The sequence below is a fragment of the Parasteatoda tepidariorum genome, chromosome 4 (assembly GCF_982258835.1).
Source record: "Parasteatoda tepidariorum strain Cologne lab strain chromosome 4, Ptep-v5.0, whole genome shotgun sequence".
Lineage (NCBI taxonomy): Eukaryota > Metazoa > Arthropoda > Arachnida > Araneae > Theridiidae > Parasteatoda > Parasteatoda tepidariorum.
The window spans coordinates 84,357,054-84,374,912 of record NC_141758.1 but is presented as its reverse complement, the minus strand read 5'-3'; the positions used below and the strand labels follow the sequence as shown (position 1 = coordinate 84,374,912).

The 17,859-nt window shown below is 28.3% G+C and overlaps 1 protein-coding gene and 1 long non-coding RNA gene across 4 annotated transcripts in view; one reads left to right on the top strand and one right to left on the bottom strand.

Annotated features, from left to right (window-relative positions):
• The window catches only part of LOC122268276 (uncharacterized), a 68,740-nt gene that overhangs the window by 29,352 nt on the left and 21,529 nt on the right, over positions 1 to 17,859 (bottom strand). The window contains exons 4-6 of the mRNA XM_087162251.1: positions 15,392 to 16,555; positions 15,027 to 15,312; positions 13,209 to 14,932 (exon numbers count right to left, since the gene is read on the bottom strand). Coding sequence (XP_087018377.1) covers positions 13,209 to 14,932; positions 15,027 to 15,312; positions 15,392 to 16,555 — 3,174 coding nt within the window. The remainder of the gene's footprint in view (positions 1 to 13,208; positions 14,933 to 15,026; positions 15,313 to 15,391; positions 16,556 to 17,859) is intronic.
• LOC147811857 (uncharacterized) lies at positions 29 to 8,021 on the top strand. 3 transcript variants are annotated; one of them, XR_015433159.1, is made up of 5 exons: positions 29 to 334; positions 2,048 to 2,077; positions 3,438 to 3,471; positions 4,100 to 4,144; positions 7,852 to 8,021. It is a non-coding gene; the product is annotated as an uncharacterized LOC147811857 (long non-coding RNA). The 3 variants fall into 3 exon arrangements; XR_015433160.1 differs by lacking the exon at positions 2,048 to 2,077; XR_015433161.1 differs by lacking the exons at positions 29 to 334; positions 2,048 to 2,077 and adding an exon at positions 343 to 745.

Below are 17,859 nucleotides of genomic sequence, written 5' to 3'. Positions count from 1 at the left end.
AAAATATAATTATTTTAAAATTTAAACTACCCAGCAAAAACATAAGTTCTGGCCATCTTCGAAATTACTGACGGTACTGATTGAAAAGTGAAGGTGCAAATTACTGTCAGCTGGGTTGATTGCTGGGCCACCCTATGAACTTTTGCCAACATTGTAGGAAGTGTTGGGCCTGTACATTACAAACAGCCGCATCCCGTCAGTCTGAATCTACCCAATGGGCCACCAACTTAAAGTTGTCTGCTGCCGCCAGTGAAGCGATCGAGCGAGCAACTGTAACTGTGAATTTATTGTTTAGAAAAAGAAGCACGTTGGATTCTTATAATTTTCAAAAAAGGTAAGGTTTTATTTTTTTCTATTCAATTGAAGTTATTATTTTAATCATTTTTGATTTACTATTGTTCAAATATGTTTACGACGTGCAGATTTCGGTTTACAAAGAACCGCGTTTGAAGTGCTGTTTTGGCGCTATGTTTTAGATTGGCAATCATCTTTATTCAATTAATACATCATAATTAACACCTTTCTAAGATAGAATAATAAAAAATATTAAATTTAATTCAATGAAAATGTACAGACAAATGTTTTATCAACACCAAGATCGCCGCCAAATTTTTAGCGACAATCGAGCAGTAGCACGCCAAAAACAAATATAAATTCTGTTGTATGATGACTCTTTAAGTGCAATTCATAATATGTTGTAGCATATGATATAAATCAGGTTTATCTAAGTATATTATGAAAATAGGTTTGTATAATAATCAAGAATTTTCATTAAAACTTATTTCTTTATGTTAAATAATATTTAGATTTTAGTTAACTAATTGCTGTTAGTAATATTAAAAATTGTTTCTGTTATATGTATTTCATTTTAATGAAATTTTTGAGCTAAATTCAAGTCTAAAAATAGGTAAAGGTTTAATAATTTATACTAAATAGTTTAAATTAAGATGAAAAATTTATTTGTACATGTTAATATAAATAATTGCGAAGAATCGTGCTGTGAATTCTTAAACAACCTAAAAAAAATATAGATTATGGAAAGTTTTTTAGCACGCAGTTGCTAATACTTAATTGTATATTGGCTAACCCCAGTTATACAAAAAAAAAAATATTACAAAATTCTTTTATATTTTGAAATCAATGTTAAGTTACTTCATAATTTTTGTTAAGAGTTAAGTGAATAATGTTTTTATTGTGAATTTCAAGTTAATATTCATATAAAATAATGCCCGATTTTTATAGGGATTACAAAAATATATAAAAGTTCAATACAATATGAAAACAAAATTCATACTCAATAAAAATAACAAACAACTCTTTTTCTATTAGTTTTAAAAATGTTAGAAAACCTGTTAGCGCTCTCCATGAATTTCTATAGGTTTTCTTATTTCTTGCTGTGTTTATTATTAATTTAATGAACTCGCACTCGTATTGGTAACATGCGATCAAAATTTCTACTTTTCGACTAGTTAGAGTACTAAAATCTACAGGAGCTCTGTACTTGTTGACAATTTAAATTACAATAATTTCCTGACCGCTATAGACAGAATATAATACCATTTTATTTACAAGTACAACTTCTTAAAAGGATGTTTGACCACTTTCGAAGTAGCCGAGGTGCTTCAAATTTAACTTGTATTCTATTGAGAAAACAAGTTATAACTGCTTCCAAATCACTGAAAGCTAAATTTATAATAATTTTTTGCAGAGAATCTTTCAGTGGAAATAAAAGTTTTTCAATTAACTCCTTGAAAGATTTTCAATGCTAACCTTATATTTTGTGATCCTAGAGCCGAACTTAGAAAATTTTGTTGTTTTATTGTTGACAATTCTGTTAAGAAAATTTCCTGACCTACAAGTTATTTTTCTCATTCTAATTTCTGAAAAATATTATTCTAATTTTCATTCAAACGTTTTGAGTGCCCGTTGTGTAATGCTTTTTAAATTTTTGCTGAAAGTTAAGCGAAATTTTTTTTACTGTATATCTCAAGTTAATATTCACATGAAAGTAAGACCTTTTTTTTTCTTTTACCTCTTTAAATGTTAGAAAACCTGTGCCACTCCTCCATGAATTTCTGTAAGTTTTATTACTTAATGTATTTATTATTTATTGAATTATCTCGCTTTCATGTTTGTAACAATGGTAACTTGCAATTGAAATTTCTACTATTTTCCAACTGAGTGAAGTACTGCGTCTCTGTTCTCATCAACTTCACTTTCCAAGTAGCTGAAGTGCTCCAAATTCAACTCTTATTCCATTGACAACTTACATCTTATCACTTAAAGGAATTTTTTTTTTCTTAAACTAAATATCAAATCCTTATATTGAGCTTTGTATGGAAGTGCTAGACTAATATAATTATTAATAATAGTTTATTAGACACAATATGCTTTAATATTAGATTCCATTGAACACTAATTTAAACGTAAATTTACGAGTAGTTTGAAACACGGCTTAACGAAAAAATCTAGCCGCTTTTTTTTATTGATAATTTTCTTATTTTATTTTCATAATCTGTTTTGGCTTGAGCAAAATAGTTGTTGTTTGCCTGTCAGTCTGACCACAGCAAAGTGAGGGTTTAAACGCACATATTTTAAATTATTGTACTAGGGGGCGAACCATATGGAAACGACAAAAATTTGATTATAATCAATTTGAAAAGTTTTTTTCAAAATAAATTAAATTTCAAAAATGACTTTTATGTGAAACTGTTCTATTTTACATAAATTAAATTGAGAAAAGCAACTATTACCAACCAATTCCCCTGATACAAATTTTTAAATTTATTAATAGTTAAAATGATTTATCAATTAACTTATTTTTTTTTTCATCATCTGCAGAATCTTTGATGTGCATAAATAATTTAATATTATTTTGAGAAGTAATATTTTAATTATTATTATTTGAATTATGATTTTAAAGAAGGATTAAGGACATTTTAATGTATTAAGCGAATTCATTTATAAAGTACAGTGAATTCTCACTTATGCACCAGTCTTTGGGACCAAGAGAAAAAGTGTATAAGATTTAAAAAACAGTAAGTTCATGCAAATAAGAAAAGCTTCAGATTCAGCAAAAGCTAAATTTACAATAATTTTTTGCCGAGAATCTATTAGTGGGAATAAAAAAATAAATTTCAATTAACTCTTAGGAAGATTTTCAATGCTAGCCTTATATTTTGTGTTTTTTTTTATTGTTGACAATTCTGTTAATAAAATTTCCTGGTCGAAAAGTTATTTTTCTCATTCTAAATTTCCTGGCCTACAAGTTATTTTTCTCATTCTAATTTCTAAAAAATATTTTAATTTTTATTTAATCTTTCTGGGTGTCCATTGGGTAATACTTTTTAAATTTCTGCTAAGAGTTTACCGTAAAATATTTTTACTGTATACAAGGTAATATTTACATAAAAATATGACCTTTTTTTTCCTTTTAGCTTTTCAACCTGTGCCAGTCCACCATGAATTTCAGTAAGTTTTTTAACTTTTATCATATGCAGAATCTTGGATGTACATAATTAATTTAATATTAGGTACTTTGAGAAGTAGTATTTTAATTATTATTACTTGAATTATGATTTTAAAGAAGAATTAGGGACATTTTAATGTATAAAGCAAATTTATTTATAAAGTGCAGTGAATTCTCCCTTATGCATCAGTTTTTGGGACCAAGAGAAAAAGTGTATAAGATTTTAAAAACAGTAAGTTCATGCACATAAGAAAAGCTTCAGATTCAGCGAAAGCTAAATTTACAATAATTTTTTGTGGAGAATCTTTAAGTGGAAATAAAAAAATAAATTTCAATTAACTCTTTGGAAGATTTTAAACGCTGACCTTATATTTTGTGATCCTAGAGGCGAACTTAGAAAATTTTGTTGTTTTATTGATGACGATTCTGTTAATAAAATTTCGTAGCCTGCAAGTTATTTTTCTCATTCAAATTTCTAAAAAATATTATTCTAATTTTTACTTAATCTTTCTGGGTGTCCGTTGTATAATGTTTTTTAAATTTCTGCTAAAAGTTTACTGAAAAAATTTTTTACTGTATATCTCAAGTTAATATTTACATAAAAATAAGACCCTTTTTTTTCCCTTTTAGCTCTTCAAATGTTGGTAAACCTGTGCCAGTCCACCATGAATTTCTGTAAGTTTTATTACTTTTATCATCTGCAGAATCTTTGATGTGCATAAATAATTTATTATTTTGAGAAGTATTATTTTAATTATTATTATTTGAATTATGATTTTAAAGAAGGATTAGGGACATTTTAATGTATTAAGCGAATTCATTTATAAAATACAGTGAATTCTCATTATGCTTCAGTCTTTGGGACCAAGAGAAAAAGTCCATAAGATTTTAAAAACAGTAAGTTCATACAAATAAGAAAAGCTAGATAGAAAAGTTTCAATAGCTGAATAAAACTACAAATAGTCGTGAATAGCGGCTAAACCTTCTAATTGTTTTTAATGATTTCGAGTAATGTTTTTGTCATCTCTGTTTTCGCGTAAACTGAGTAATAGTAATCGCTATAGCTTTACATTCCTTGACCAAAAACTAACGTTTTAATTGGTGGGGGGAAAGACACTGCTAGATAAATTTTGAAAGCATATGGGTGGTATATATGGTGGTTTCAATGTGGGTGGTGTGATAGATAAGACACCTTATTCAAATTCATATAAAAAAAATGTCTTCCTAGAAACAATAAAGGTGAAAAAAATCCCATAGGGAAGAAAAATGAACTGTATTACTAGATCCAGTAACTTATTTCCTTTTATCTGTAACGAAGATTGTTTATTTGCTTTAAACTGAAAACTTTTTCTAAAAAATGGGATTATTTTTTTCTATTTAAACAAAAAATAAAATCAAAATTTTAGACTTTTAAAAAAAAATTGTGTGCTGAATTGAAATATTTATTTTCTGAATGATGCATAAAGAATTATAATTATTATTATTTTCCTATATAATGATCAAGGGCCTTTGAAAACCTTTGTATATATGCAAAAGGCACATAAAAGAGGTGGCGCAGAAGTGATTGGTCACTGTATGTAGTTTTATATTTTAATAATGGTTATTAATTTTCATTTTAATCGTTCACTTCCCTATTCAATGAAAAAAAGTGTTATATTTATAAATTTTATAGATGTATATAAAATATTTTTTTAAAAATTTTATTAAGTACAGTAAGATTTTGATTGTGAAAACACAATCATATTTAAAAACCTACCTTGTTAACATAGCTTAAAAACGTGTAGGTTAAAGAGAAAAAAAAAAAGTAACGACAAAGTACTGATTTGAAGCATCTTGAAACTAACCTGTACAATATTGAATGCCTTCTAAGACATTATTTGGTAGAAAAAATTTTTGCGATAAGAACAATTTTTTTAGTCCAAGCAAATAAAATGCCCCGTAAAAGTTAAAAAATTCTTAATAAAATGTGTAAGTAAATTTAATTTATGGTAACTAAGAAATAATGTTAATAACACCTACATTTCACTTATTTATCTATTCTTCAATAGTACAAAATATTTTTATTTGGCAAAAATATATACACCTACCTTTTTAAAAACAAAAAAGTTTTCTTGAAACAGAAGTTTAAAATGTAAACACATTAGGAATCTCTAAACTAACATTTAAGTGCGACAGAAGCAAAAAGATTATAGAAATCTTACGATTTTATGAGTTAAACGAGATGAAAAACATCAGAACCAGTTTAATTGCATATTGAAAAGTTGAAGTTTTTAAAGATTCTTTTTTAACTTTCCGCCCTATAAACGGGTTGTGGTTGTGTGACGTGGGCGACCCTGCTTCACCACAGGTGCCCACTGGGTAACGAGAAGAAAGTAGTAGTTCTGGCATTCCTGTGGCCAATGGGACAACCCCCCAATGCCTGCAATTTAAAAAAAAAAAAGGGAAAAAAGTCTATAATAAGGAAACGCCCATTGTAACGCTCCTGTCCTTGGGCAATCAAACAGGTTTAAATGTTTTCAGTCTAATTTTTCTCTGAATTATTCATTAGATTTAAATAAGTTTTGTTTCTTTTTATTTGTGACCCATAATGTGTGTATCCTATTACAGAGTTTATTTGCTAGAATTCGAAAAGTATATGTTGAAAGTGGTTAATGTGCAACTCCTGCTATTCTAATCTACAGAAAATGACAACTAATTTTTCTGTATCAAATAAAAATGCAGTGTACCTCCTCGAGAAGGGCCAGCCGTCCTCACTGCCCTTTGATGACACTGTTTGATAATATTCCTTTTAAAAAATTTAATGTGTAAATGATGATTACACACTTTTAAAATTATTCGTGTTAATAAGTTTGATTCAGATACCATTACAAATATTTACTTTGTTAATTCTCAACTGGTTAAATTTTTAAAAGATTTTTTTAGTATCAATAAGTTTATTAAAAGATTTTTTAAAAAAATTTGAAATGAATATTTTTTAAAAAAATATGTACCTTTCAATATTTATTTTTAATTAATCGTTTATTAGTTAATAGTTTAAATTATGGAAAAAGCCTTCAAGTTTAACAATATTTTTTTCTATTGCACAATGATTTTCTATTAGCATGTTTTTTTTCTTTGTAAGCTACAAATTTTTCTCATTTTGATAATGGGTGAGAACTACTTTTTGAAATATACATGTAAAATAGTAGGTATAGGATGGTAATTTTACAGTTGTTAAGAATCGAATTCAGCTGTTACATAATAGTACACATTTTGTTAACTATTTACGGTGTTAATTAAAAGCCCTTTAAAAACTCGGTGTACCCTTTTTTTTTTAGGAAGCACCTTTCCCTTTTTTATTTCTAGGCATAGTAATGGAGTATTTAACAAATATTTTTTGTTAAAAGAAGGAACTAAATTAATAAAAAAATTTGAAGAAAATAAATTTCATCAGAGATGTAAACAATGTTATTAATATTTATGTAAACTTTTCATTTTTTGTCTTACATCTATACCAGTTATATAAAGACATTACGGAAATCGTGACATTGGTCAAATCTGTCGTTATTCTTATCTAGTTCTTGTGTTTTTTATATGAGGAAAACATTAATTTCACAAAGCATCACCATTAAAGTAATTTAAGAATTTATTGATTCATAAAGTTATTACAGAATTGTAAAATTATCTGCCTTTTTAACTAGCAAATTTTGAGCAACCTTTTTTCATATGGTTTCAATTCTGGTTTCAATTCAATACATATTATTGTTTTGATGCCTATTTTAATATGAAAAATGTTGTAAATTTTGAAATTTTTTTTGTCAAGGGTATACAATTAAAAATTTAATCATAAAAGTAAAGCGAAAAAGAAATACTATTGATACATTCGTGCATGTAAGTAATATATATTTAAAAGTAATTTTTCTTCTATACCTTTCCTTGAAACAATAATTTACATTAGAATATCATAATTGTTTTAAATATTAAATGCAATAAAATTGAGCACCATAAAATTAATGAAGAAAAAACTGCATGTTTTTTAAAATTAAATATTTTCTGAGAAAAGGTGAGCACAAAATTAAACACCCTGAATAACTTTTCATTTAACAGTTAGATTTTCATGTACTAGTTGTCAATCTTAATGGGTTCGTGGGTCAATATTCAATAATTTCATTCAGAAAGGAATTTTATGTTCAAAATCTTTCTAAATTATAAGACAGGTGTATGTTTTGCATGGTGTTACTAATTTGAAGACTAATTTGATGAGTCAAAATTTATCAATGAAATGATAAAAGCAAAAACTTTTCGATAGAAATTTTAGTTTTAAAAGCTCATTTTCACAAAAATACTTATGTTTTTAAAATATACGATTTGCATAATTTTTATTTTATTATCCTCTCTTTCAGGAGAACTCTTCTGTGCTATTCCAAGTGATTCTATGTAGACAAAGATATGATTTCTCTGTTGTTTTTATTATTTTTAAAATTAAATTGAAATTTGTGTAATATTTGTATTGATTAAGATTATGTCTTTGTATTTATATGTCTTTGTATAATAAAATGTTTGCAAGAGACAATGTTGATTATTCATTTAACTAATTTCAGGGTACATTCAATTCATTACATGACTATCTACATTAGTACATTTTTGTCCAGTACACCTATTTTTTGTTAAATTTGCTGCAAGACTAAATATAATCAGTAAAACATGAATTCATGATCAGTATCGCACTAAATGATCATCTCTGGACAGCCTCTTAATATTATCGGCTGTAGGTTGTATTTATTTTTGTATAGGGTACAATAGTATCACTAGATTCCTTAAGAACACAGCTTTTATTTTAAAACATATATATACTGACTACAAGCTATTATAGACATATATATTGACTTCAAGTTAAAACTTGAAAAATTACTTGTGAGATACAGAATTTTCATAATTCTGGACAGCAGTTTTATTATTCTGCTTTTAAGTAGAATATCACTGTAAAGAAAAGATTATTACATATGTTTACCTAGTTTAAAAATGTATTGATAAGTGGAAGCATAGATTGTGCACAGCAAATCTTTAGGACTAAGGGGTTGAACTGTGTAAAAAATATTCTTTGCATAAAACAATTTAAATGAAAAAATTAACCTAGAAATATTTTCTTAGTTCATATATTAATAATTTATTCAGAAATGCATTAGATAGCTAGATATTTATTTAGCTAATTGAATTAAATAAAAATTAGGTTTGTGGGTTTTAATTACTCCTGTAACTAGGTCAATGACCTCTCGTAAACCTCTCTAAACTAAAGGGATGCTGCTGGGTGTATATAAATTGCTGGCCCTCAATTATTGATTCATTGATTACCCTCTACTGGAAAATGTCGGGCAATCACTCACCCAGCGCGTTTTAGACAGTAACTGCTGGGTTAGGTACTACCGGCCATCGATAGGCCGGTATTGTTGGCTCGACAGAAGGCCAGCCATTCACTTTAGTACAGTTGAAAGTGACTTTTGCCGGCACAGACCCGTCGCTTTAGCTGGTGGCAAACAGCAGTTTTGTGGAGCTGGACCTACAGATTTGTTTTTGCTGGGTATAGCATTTAACAACTAAAACAATAGAACTTCTGAAACTATAAAAAGCATTTGCAGACATTATGTATTAAAAAAAACATGGTATTATACAACACATAATAATTCTAAATTTATACAAAGCCGTTAGGAACATTACATATTAATAAATAACATGGCATTTAAACATTTAAAACGCGATACTTAACAATTACATCTTCAACAATGATAATTATTAATAACATAATACATGATGAATTTGAAATATAATACAGTTTTCAATAATGTTTACTAATGACGTGCTAATTAATGTATTTAAAAAAAGCATATTTAATAACATGAAACGAATACTAATTCTCAATAAAGTGGTATTTAACCTATTTTAGATCAAGTATTGAAACATAATAAAGGATTGAACATAAACTACATAAAATGTAGTGTTATTTTCGTAGAAATGAGCTTAAATTTAGACACGAAAGTAGCTTCATACTTGAAAAATAATATTTCATTTACAAAAATAAAATTGTAAATATATGTACCTTTGGCTAAATCAATGGACAAATCATTTGGTTGAACACTTGCTTACATGTTTCTTGTGACATTTGTTTTATTCTAATTTTATTTACAGAGCTTGCAAATTTGATCCATTATGAAAAGTTAGGAATAATCTCGAATGGAAAAATTACACATTTTCAGGAAGTTGAATTCGTCAATAAGTATTTTAAGTTTAAAAAAATAAACTAGCGTAGTTTTAAAATTTCTCAACAGAAAAAACTCATTTCATAATATTATTAATTCAAATTATATTTCAAATCCAAGAATGAAATAATGTATAAAGTTTCATTAAAAAAAATAAATAAAAAAAAATAATAAAAAAAAATTAAAAAACACAATAGCTCATCTTTCTCTACAATTTAACCAGTACTACAGTAATGAACCGGGAATGGCCATTTTACATTGCTTTTTTGTACTTTTTTCTTAACAGAATTTGTATTCCATTAAAACCTTGCGTTGTTAAAAACTTATTTTTGAACTTCTTTTTTGAAACTTGGAAACACTAACCCCCCCGCATAATAGCAAGAAGATCGTATTTAATAAAAACATGGATAAACAACATTAATAACATTATACCTAAATAATATAACATTATACATACATAATACAATATTTCACGTAAATAATAACATTATTCACAAATAATAACATTATACATGAACAATAACATCATTAATAATGTATTAACATGAATGAATAACAACATGAAACCACAGAATCTATTGTTTAGTTCTTCGTTCCAATGTAAAAGGATATGAATTTCAGCACATCATCATTATCTGAAAGCAACTCAATAATTTTTGTGTTTCGTTATTTTTTTTAATATGAATGTTTTCATTTTAATTAATGAAGTATTCTCAATTGAGTGCTGATGTGTTAATCAGTTTTCTTAATTGAAATTTGTTGCAGAATCACTTAACTTAACTAGATTCGAATCATTTTAAATTACGCGAAAGGTTTTGTAAAGACAATTATCACTTAGAAATAAAACACAATTTCAAAATTTTTCTAACATTTAAGGAGATTAAAAGAATTGATACTTAGAAAAATGTGAAGAAACGCAATTTTGCTTTCCTAATTAAATTAATATATAACTTAATTATCACATGTTTTTCAAATTATCTTTGACGAATGAAAACCTTGAAATAAAGAAACAGTCGAGTAAAAAAATTTTTTTTTCCTAAGTAAGAGCTAATGTTTTCTAATCAATGTTTTATAATAGTAAAAGATTACATAATTTTCTTTTAAAATAACATATTAATAATTAATAGCTACTCTGCGCTATGTAAAACGAAAAAAATTAAAATATCAAGCACATTTTTCTATTTAATTTTTAAAAGGAAGTTAAACTATTATTGATCGTTTGAAAATTAAATATTTAAAATATATATTTCTTTAAAAAAATTCTACTCCTAAATATATAATATTTACTTTAATATTAATATAATAATATATGATTCTGTTTCATATTTTCTGTTCTATTCGAAGTTCTTTTCTTCAATTTAAAACATTTTATAGTGTTAATTTATTGCAGAAAAAAATTTAGATTTTCAATGCTTTTTGTTTTACTGACATCAAACAATATTCACAATTTAATGCACAAAAAATGTTTAATTCGTTGAACATTGTTACATTGCTTTGTAATCAGAGTCCTTTATACATGTTTTTAAACTCCTAGTCGAAAGTGAAGCAGAAAAGAATCTAAATATAGGGGTTTGTAAGTTAAAATTCAGCAAGGAAAAGCAAAACAATATCGAATTCTAGCAAATAACTATTAAGAAAGGAAGAACTAACTGTATGTAAACTAGTCGAATGCTAAAACTTGAAAGCGTTACATTCATCAACTTTACAAAGCAAAAAGATTTGATAATTTTAGTTCCGCCTTCTCCATAGTGACTTATAGATTTCAATTTTGGGTTCATTTTTTCATCGCATAAACATTATTTAGCTTAACGTATAAATGTGTATATTTTTTATTTAATTTTTTAAAAGATTCAAATTTATATAGTGATGGTAGTTATGCTTTAACACCCTTAAAAAACTTTTTTTTTAAATAAGAATAAGTGGAGAACAAATTTACTTGGCAGTTGATTATAAAAACCATTTCTGCGTTTTTACAATCATATTTATGTACAGGAAAGGTTGTGTTGGACTCTTTTTATCATTAAATCAATGATTTAAATACAGTAATAGATAAAGAAGAAGAAATAGTGTTCAAATCGACTTTTTCAGTCATTCTATCGCTTCCCTATTGTACAGAAGAATTGCACTTTACTTCACACGGTGTTTAATGTCAACAATTTCATAAGGAAGAAATAAAATACACAATCTCAAAACTAAATATGTCAAAAAAATGTATTTTTCCTCACGTTCAAAAGTGAAAGAAAAAAAATGTTGCTACTATTAAGTTCAATTGCTACTATAGAGTTAGTTGTTGCTACTATTAAGTTAGAATTGAACAAAAAAAACTCTATTTTTCTTCTAGAAGAGAAGATAAGCAAATAATTTAATGTGTTTCGATGTTATTTTTATGATCAGAAAAAAATTAATTTGTGACATTATTCATCTTCAACAACTGACGCAATTCTGCAATTAAATGATATTTAAATTGAAATTTTACTGATGATTACTTTAATCAATTGGTCTAATTTGCGCATTTATTCGTACTACATAACTTTTCCTTATAATGTCGTATGTCAGTGGTAATATGTGTCCAGGGAGGAGAAAGAAATCCAAGACTTCAACGTGAAATAAATCCAATTATTAAAGAAAAGAGTTTGAAAAATAATGAATGCAGTTATTCATTTGTAAGTCAGTTAGCAGCATTTAGACTAAGAGGAAATTAACGCAGTTTAAAAAGATACCAAAAATAAACGTAGGAGTATAGATATCTTTTAACGCGCATTGCATAGCATGTCTACTAAATTTCCAGTTAAACTTTGGTCTATTACAATATTACAAAATATATTATGAACTGATCTAAAGTGTTTTTATTCCTATTAGTAGTTGTATAGCACAGAGAAGTCTTAGATCAAAATATTTAAGGGTAACAAAAACAATTTCATTAGTTTAACAAAATTGTAAAAAATATAAACAGCTTTTTAAAACCTTTAGTAACAGCAAAGTTTGAGTAGAATGGTTGAAGTTAATTAAACACTCAACATTAAAACTTTGAGATATTTAAAGCATATCAGTTTTCTTATTTAAAAAGGCACTGTAATAGAGAATTTGCTGACATGTCTTTAATTAGTTCTAATTTAATCATTTTTTAATCAAAAGTCAAATGAAATAGAAAATGACGAGACGTATCTATAATTGCGCAGAAGATGAAATTTTTAACATTGGCAAGATCCGTTTAAATCTATAAAAATAAAGATAGATAAAAAGTAGAAAAATTAATTCCCACGTCTACTCCTCGAGTAATAGACTCAAAGGTTTTGTTTCTGGTTTTTACAGCTGAGTAAGGAGTTTAAGAGATATATGTTTTTATGAAGTATTAAATAATTTCCTCCTGGGATCCATATTTAGCAGAGTTGTGCTTTGTTGCACCATTCTACTTATTTTGATCTTCAACTTGAACGCCTTTTCTTATAGAAGGCATGACAATTTCATGCATTTTATTCATGAGAGCCCAATTTAGCGGTGTATACTCGTAACTTTATCAGCACCATTTGCAATTAAGAACTCGAGTACCGTCTTACTAAGAGCATAAAATAGAGGTGCTCTACCAAGGTTATCTATAGCATTGACATTAGCACCGTCCTTTATTAGAAGCTCAACTATCTTCTCCTTATTCTTTATAACAGCTCGGTGCAGAGGTGTATAACCACGGAAGTTTTTAGCATTAATATCAGCGCCTTTTGTAATTAAAAGCTCGATTGCCTTCTTAGTACGAGCTTCAAATATAGGAGCTTCATCCCGGCAATTTTTAGCTTTAACATCAGCACTTCCCTTTATTAAAAGCTCGACAATCTCATCCCTTTCATTCATAAGAGCACGGTGAAGAGGTGCATAGCCTTCGCTACTTTTAGCATTTATATCAGCGTTTCTTGCAATTAAAAGCTCGAAAACTTTCTTGCTTCCAGCTGAAAATAGGGGAGTTTCATTAAGATGACCTTTAGCATCAACATCCGCACCTTGTTTTATTAAAAGCTCGACAATCTCATCCCTTCCTTTCATAAGAGCACGGTGAAGAGGTGTACAGCCTTCGCTACTTTTAGCATTTATATCAGCGTCTCTTGCAATTAAAAGCTCGAAAACTTTCTTGCTTCTAGCTGAAAATAGGGGAGTTTCATTAAGATGACCTTTAGCATCAACATCCGCACCTTGTTTTATTAAAAGCTCGACAATCTCATCCCTTCCTTTAATAACAGCGAAGTGCAGAGGTGTAAAACCTACGAAACTTTTAGCATTTATATCAGCGTCTTTTGCAATTAAAAGTTTGAAAACTTTCTTGCTTCTAGCTGAAAATAGGGGAGTTTCATCAAGAAATCCCTTAGCTTCAACATCCGCACCTTGTTTTATTAAAAGCTCGACAATCTCATCCCTTCCTTTAATAACAGCGAAGTGCAGAGGTGTAAAACCTACGAAACTTTTAGCATTTATATCAGCGCCTTTTGCAATTAAAAGTTCGACAACTTTCTTGCTTCTAGCTGAAAATAGGGGAGTTTCATTATGATGACATTTAGCTTCAACATCGGCACCTTCTATAAAGCTCGAATATTTCCATTCCCCAAATTGTCTTTGCCTCACAGCCCAGTGCAAAGGTGTTTCTCCATTCATACATTTGGCTTCAATATCGGCTCCTCGTTTTATTAAAAGATTGGCAACTTCTTCATCTGCAGCATAATGAAGAGCAATGGCCCTATATTCATCAACAACATTAATCATATTTATTTTACTTTCTATCAGAGCCTCTAAAAGATCTACTAAACCTTTTTGTGCCGCCTCGTGTAATAAGGTCTTTTTTGGTTCCTCAGCATCATAAGTTTCAAGGCTTTTTATTGCTTCACACATGTCACAAGCATTCGCACCCTTTCGAAGGAGTAATTCAACAGTTACCCAATGACCGTCTTTATCTGCATATCTTAAAGGACTCCAACCAAGTAGCTGATCCTTAACATCTACTCTAAATTCGTGATTCAACAAAGTCTTAACCAAATAATAATTTCCATATGCAGCTGCTAAGTGCAGTGCTGTTCTTTCTACTTTATCTGCAGCATTAATGAAATCTTTTGTTTTTTCTGCAGTTGATAATAATTGTTTTGCTTTTTCTATATCATTGTTTAAAACAGCAATGTGCATCTTACAGGTATGCTTATCGGTAGTTACCATTTGATCGAAAAAGATCCTAGTTATGTTCTTTTCCATAAACCTGATGGCAAAAAAATTTAGTTACTTCTTTTCTTTTTATGTTCTTCGAGTAAAAATGCGCAGCAAAATATTCAGCAAAACTGAAGTGAATGAACATTGGTTTGGCAGCAACAATATGACTAATGAAACCTGAATTTTCTTTACCTTCTTGTATCTGTCTCTTGAGTAATTTTATCGTCTCCAATTCTTCTTCTATCAAAAACTGATTTAAATCTTCTTCATGGAAAAGTACACACAAAGCTAACAAGGAATATTTTTTCTCGAAGGATGCGAATAACGTGTCATACTCTGAACCTGATTTCGATAGATCCAATATCTGTTTTTCTAAAAGATGCCTTTTGTACTTGCTTACAACAAAGGCTCTATATAAGTTCATAAGATCTAGTTTTATTGATATATTTGATTCGTTTTTGTTGAACTGATCATAAAAAGTTTCAATTTTTTCTTGAAAAGCTTCAACCAGCATCTTTGTTTGTAATGGTATGTCTAGTAGTTTGTTGTACTTTGTCTAGTAGTTTGTTGGCGTAAAGCTCAAAGTTCTCTTTGATGCTAAATTTCTGAATATTACACAAAATGTTTTTCATGAACATCACCTGATCGTTTCTAGATAGTGGCATTAGACTATATGAAAGTACACTTAATACATCTTTTAGTTCATCTTTCATGTGTGGCCGAGTAGTTATCCAGAGTTTCTCTACTTTTGAATGTTTTACAGCTTTTAGTAGTTCAACAACTTTATCTTTGTATCTAGGAACGATCTCATCAAATCCATCAAATAATATAGCGACTTTACCAAAAACATTCAGTCTATACTTAAATAAATCTTGCTCCAGAGGTGTGTTTAAGCCAGCTATGTTCATTAGAAATTTAAAAATTTTGTCCTTGTCTTTAATGAAGTCATTATTTGCAAATATTTCTGTATAGTCATTCAAGTTAATTCTGACAACCCACAGAGAAGAATCGAAATTTTTCATCTCTTGTGCTAGTTTAGTCAGTACCGTTGATTTTCCCGCTCCAGATACTGCACTTATAATTACTATACGTCCATTTATGTCACGAAATTCAGTTACATTTTCTGTATCTATATAATCACGTAATCTTGATAGAGCACCTTGAGATTTTTGCCATACAAATTGGCTATCTACTTCTTTTAGCCAATGAATATTTCGATTTTCAAATACCTTACACAGTTCATCAAAACTTGCTTTTTCTTCAGAAATCACCACAATGTCTTGCTCTCCATTAAGGGTGGATTTTTGAATTCGATCGTGATAAGTTACATACATTTTATATTCATTTTTAATATCTTTCTTAATAGTAGACTGTGTGAAAATTCGATTGATGTAGTAGTTTTCAATATCACCTAAATCAGAGAGTGTTTCCCCTATTTCTATCGTTTCTTTGTTGATAAATTTTGATAATGTTCCTTCATCTACTACATGTTTTGACTTCTCTGTTATTAATGTATTTAAAGTTGTCCTTTCACCTTGAAAATAAATTGTCTTATTTGAAAGTATTTTTTGGGAATCATCCGCTAAATCATAAAACTTTAAATTCGTGTTATCGTCCATTTCATAATAAAACTCTGCATTATCTCCTAAGAAATATTCTAAATCATTTTTCTCTGGTGAAAATAAAATAAACTTAACTTTCTGTTTATCTTTTAAAATATTCAATATTTTCATAAAATTGTTAATTAAAAATTTCGTATCTTCTTTCCTGAGATCACTATTATTTTCAACAACAAATAGCATAGAAGCTTGTTTATCTAATATCTTTACAAATTCATTCAATGCAAAAAACTGCTCTAAATTAAAAAGTTGCTTTAGACTTAGAAAAAAAATTTCACTAGCTTCATAGACAAGTTTTTTCTCCATTAGAAGCTTATATAGTTTTTTGATTCCAACTACAGGATGCACTTTACAAATTATTTGCAAAAACTTCAAGTCAGCTTTATTTAAAAAATCAGTATATTCCACTGTTGCTTTTTTTAGTTTAATATATTCAATAGATTTCAGATAATTATTGCACTGTTTTTTATATACTTCTTTAAAAACTTCTAAATTCTTCAATTTAGTTATCTCCGTGTGAATATCTGTAAAAATAAACAAAATATTTTTGACACAAATAATTAATATTTGCAATTGTTCTTCTGATTTGCACTTAATAATTCCTTGCCCTATTCCATCTTTTATTGCAAGATCTTGCAGTATTTCTTCAATTTCGTCTTTATATATCACTCCTTTTGATTTTTCAACTAGGAAAAGAAATAAATCATCTGCGACAGAAAGCATCGAAAATTGCTTTAACTTGTGACAACCATTCAGAAATTCAAACTCCGCTTGTGTGAATATATTAGCACTACATTCTCCTTTTTCCACACTTTGCACTTGGTAACGAAGAGTACAATATTCGCTATCCTCAAGAGATGGATTATAACAGTTAGTACAATTAGCCAATTTATGAAAATGTTCATATTCGTTGGTGCTTGTTGAAAATATATTAAATATTTTTTCAACTATTATTTCAAATAATCTTTCATTTACTAATAGCCAGTCTATGACCTTCATTATCTTTTTTGCCGAACTGCATAATAATGCCTTTTTAATGTTGTTCATATTGTGAGTTTCTATCGTGTATTGAAAAAAATCCCAACTAGATGATCTGTGGGGTATATTTTCAATAAACACCCGATATAAATTCCCAATGTTAAGATGTGAGTGAAGAGTATTCACCAAATTTGGTGCGGAGAGGTAAATCGTAACATCCAAGAAAAAAGATGAATGGGATTTACCGCTGTAGCGGACATCAAAGTCACTTTCCATTTTCAACAACATGTCCTTGCAACCAGGACTGTCAAAGACTACTGTATGCGTGTGAAAACCTTCTTTTCTGGTTTTTACAAAAAAGTCACTCTCTCCTTTAGTA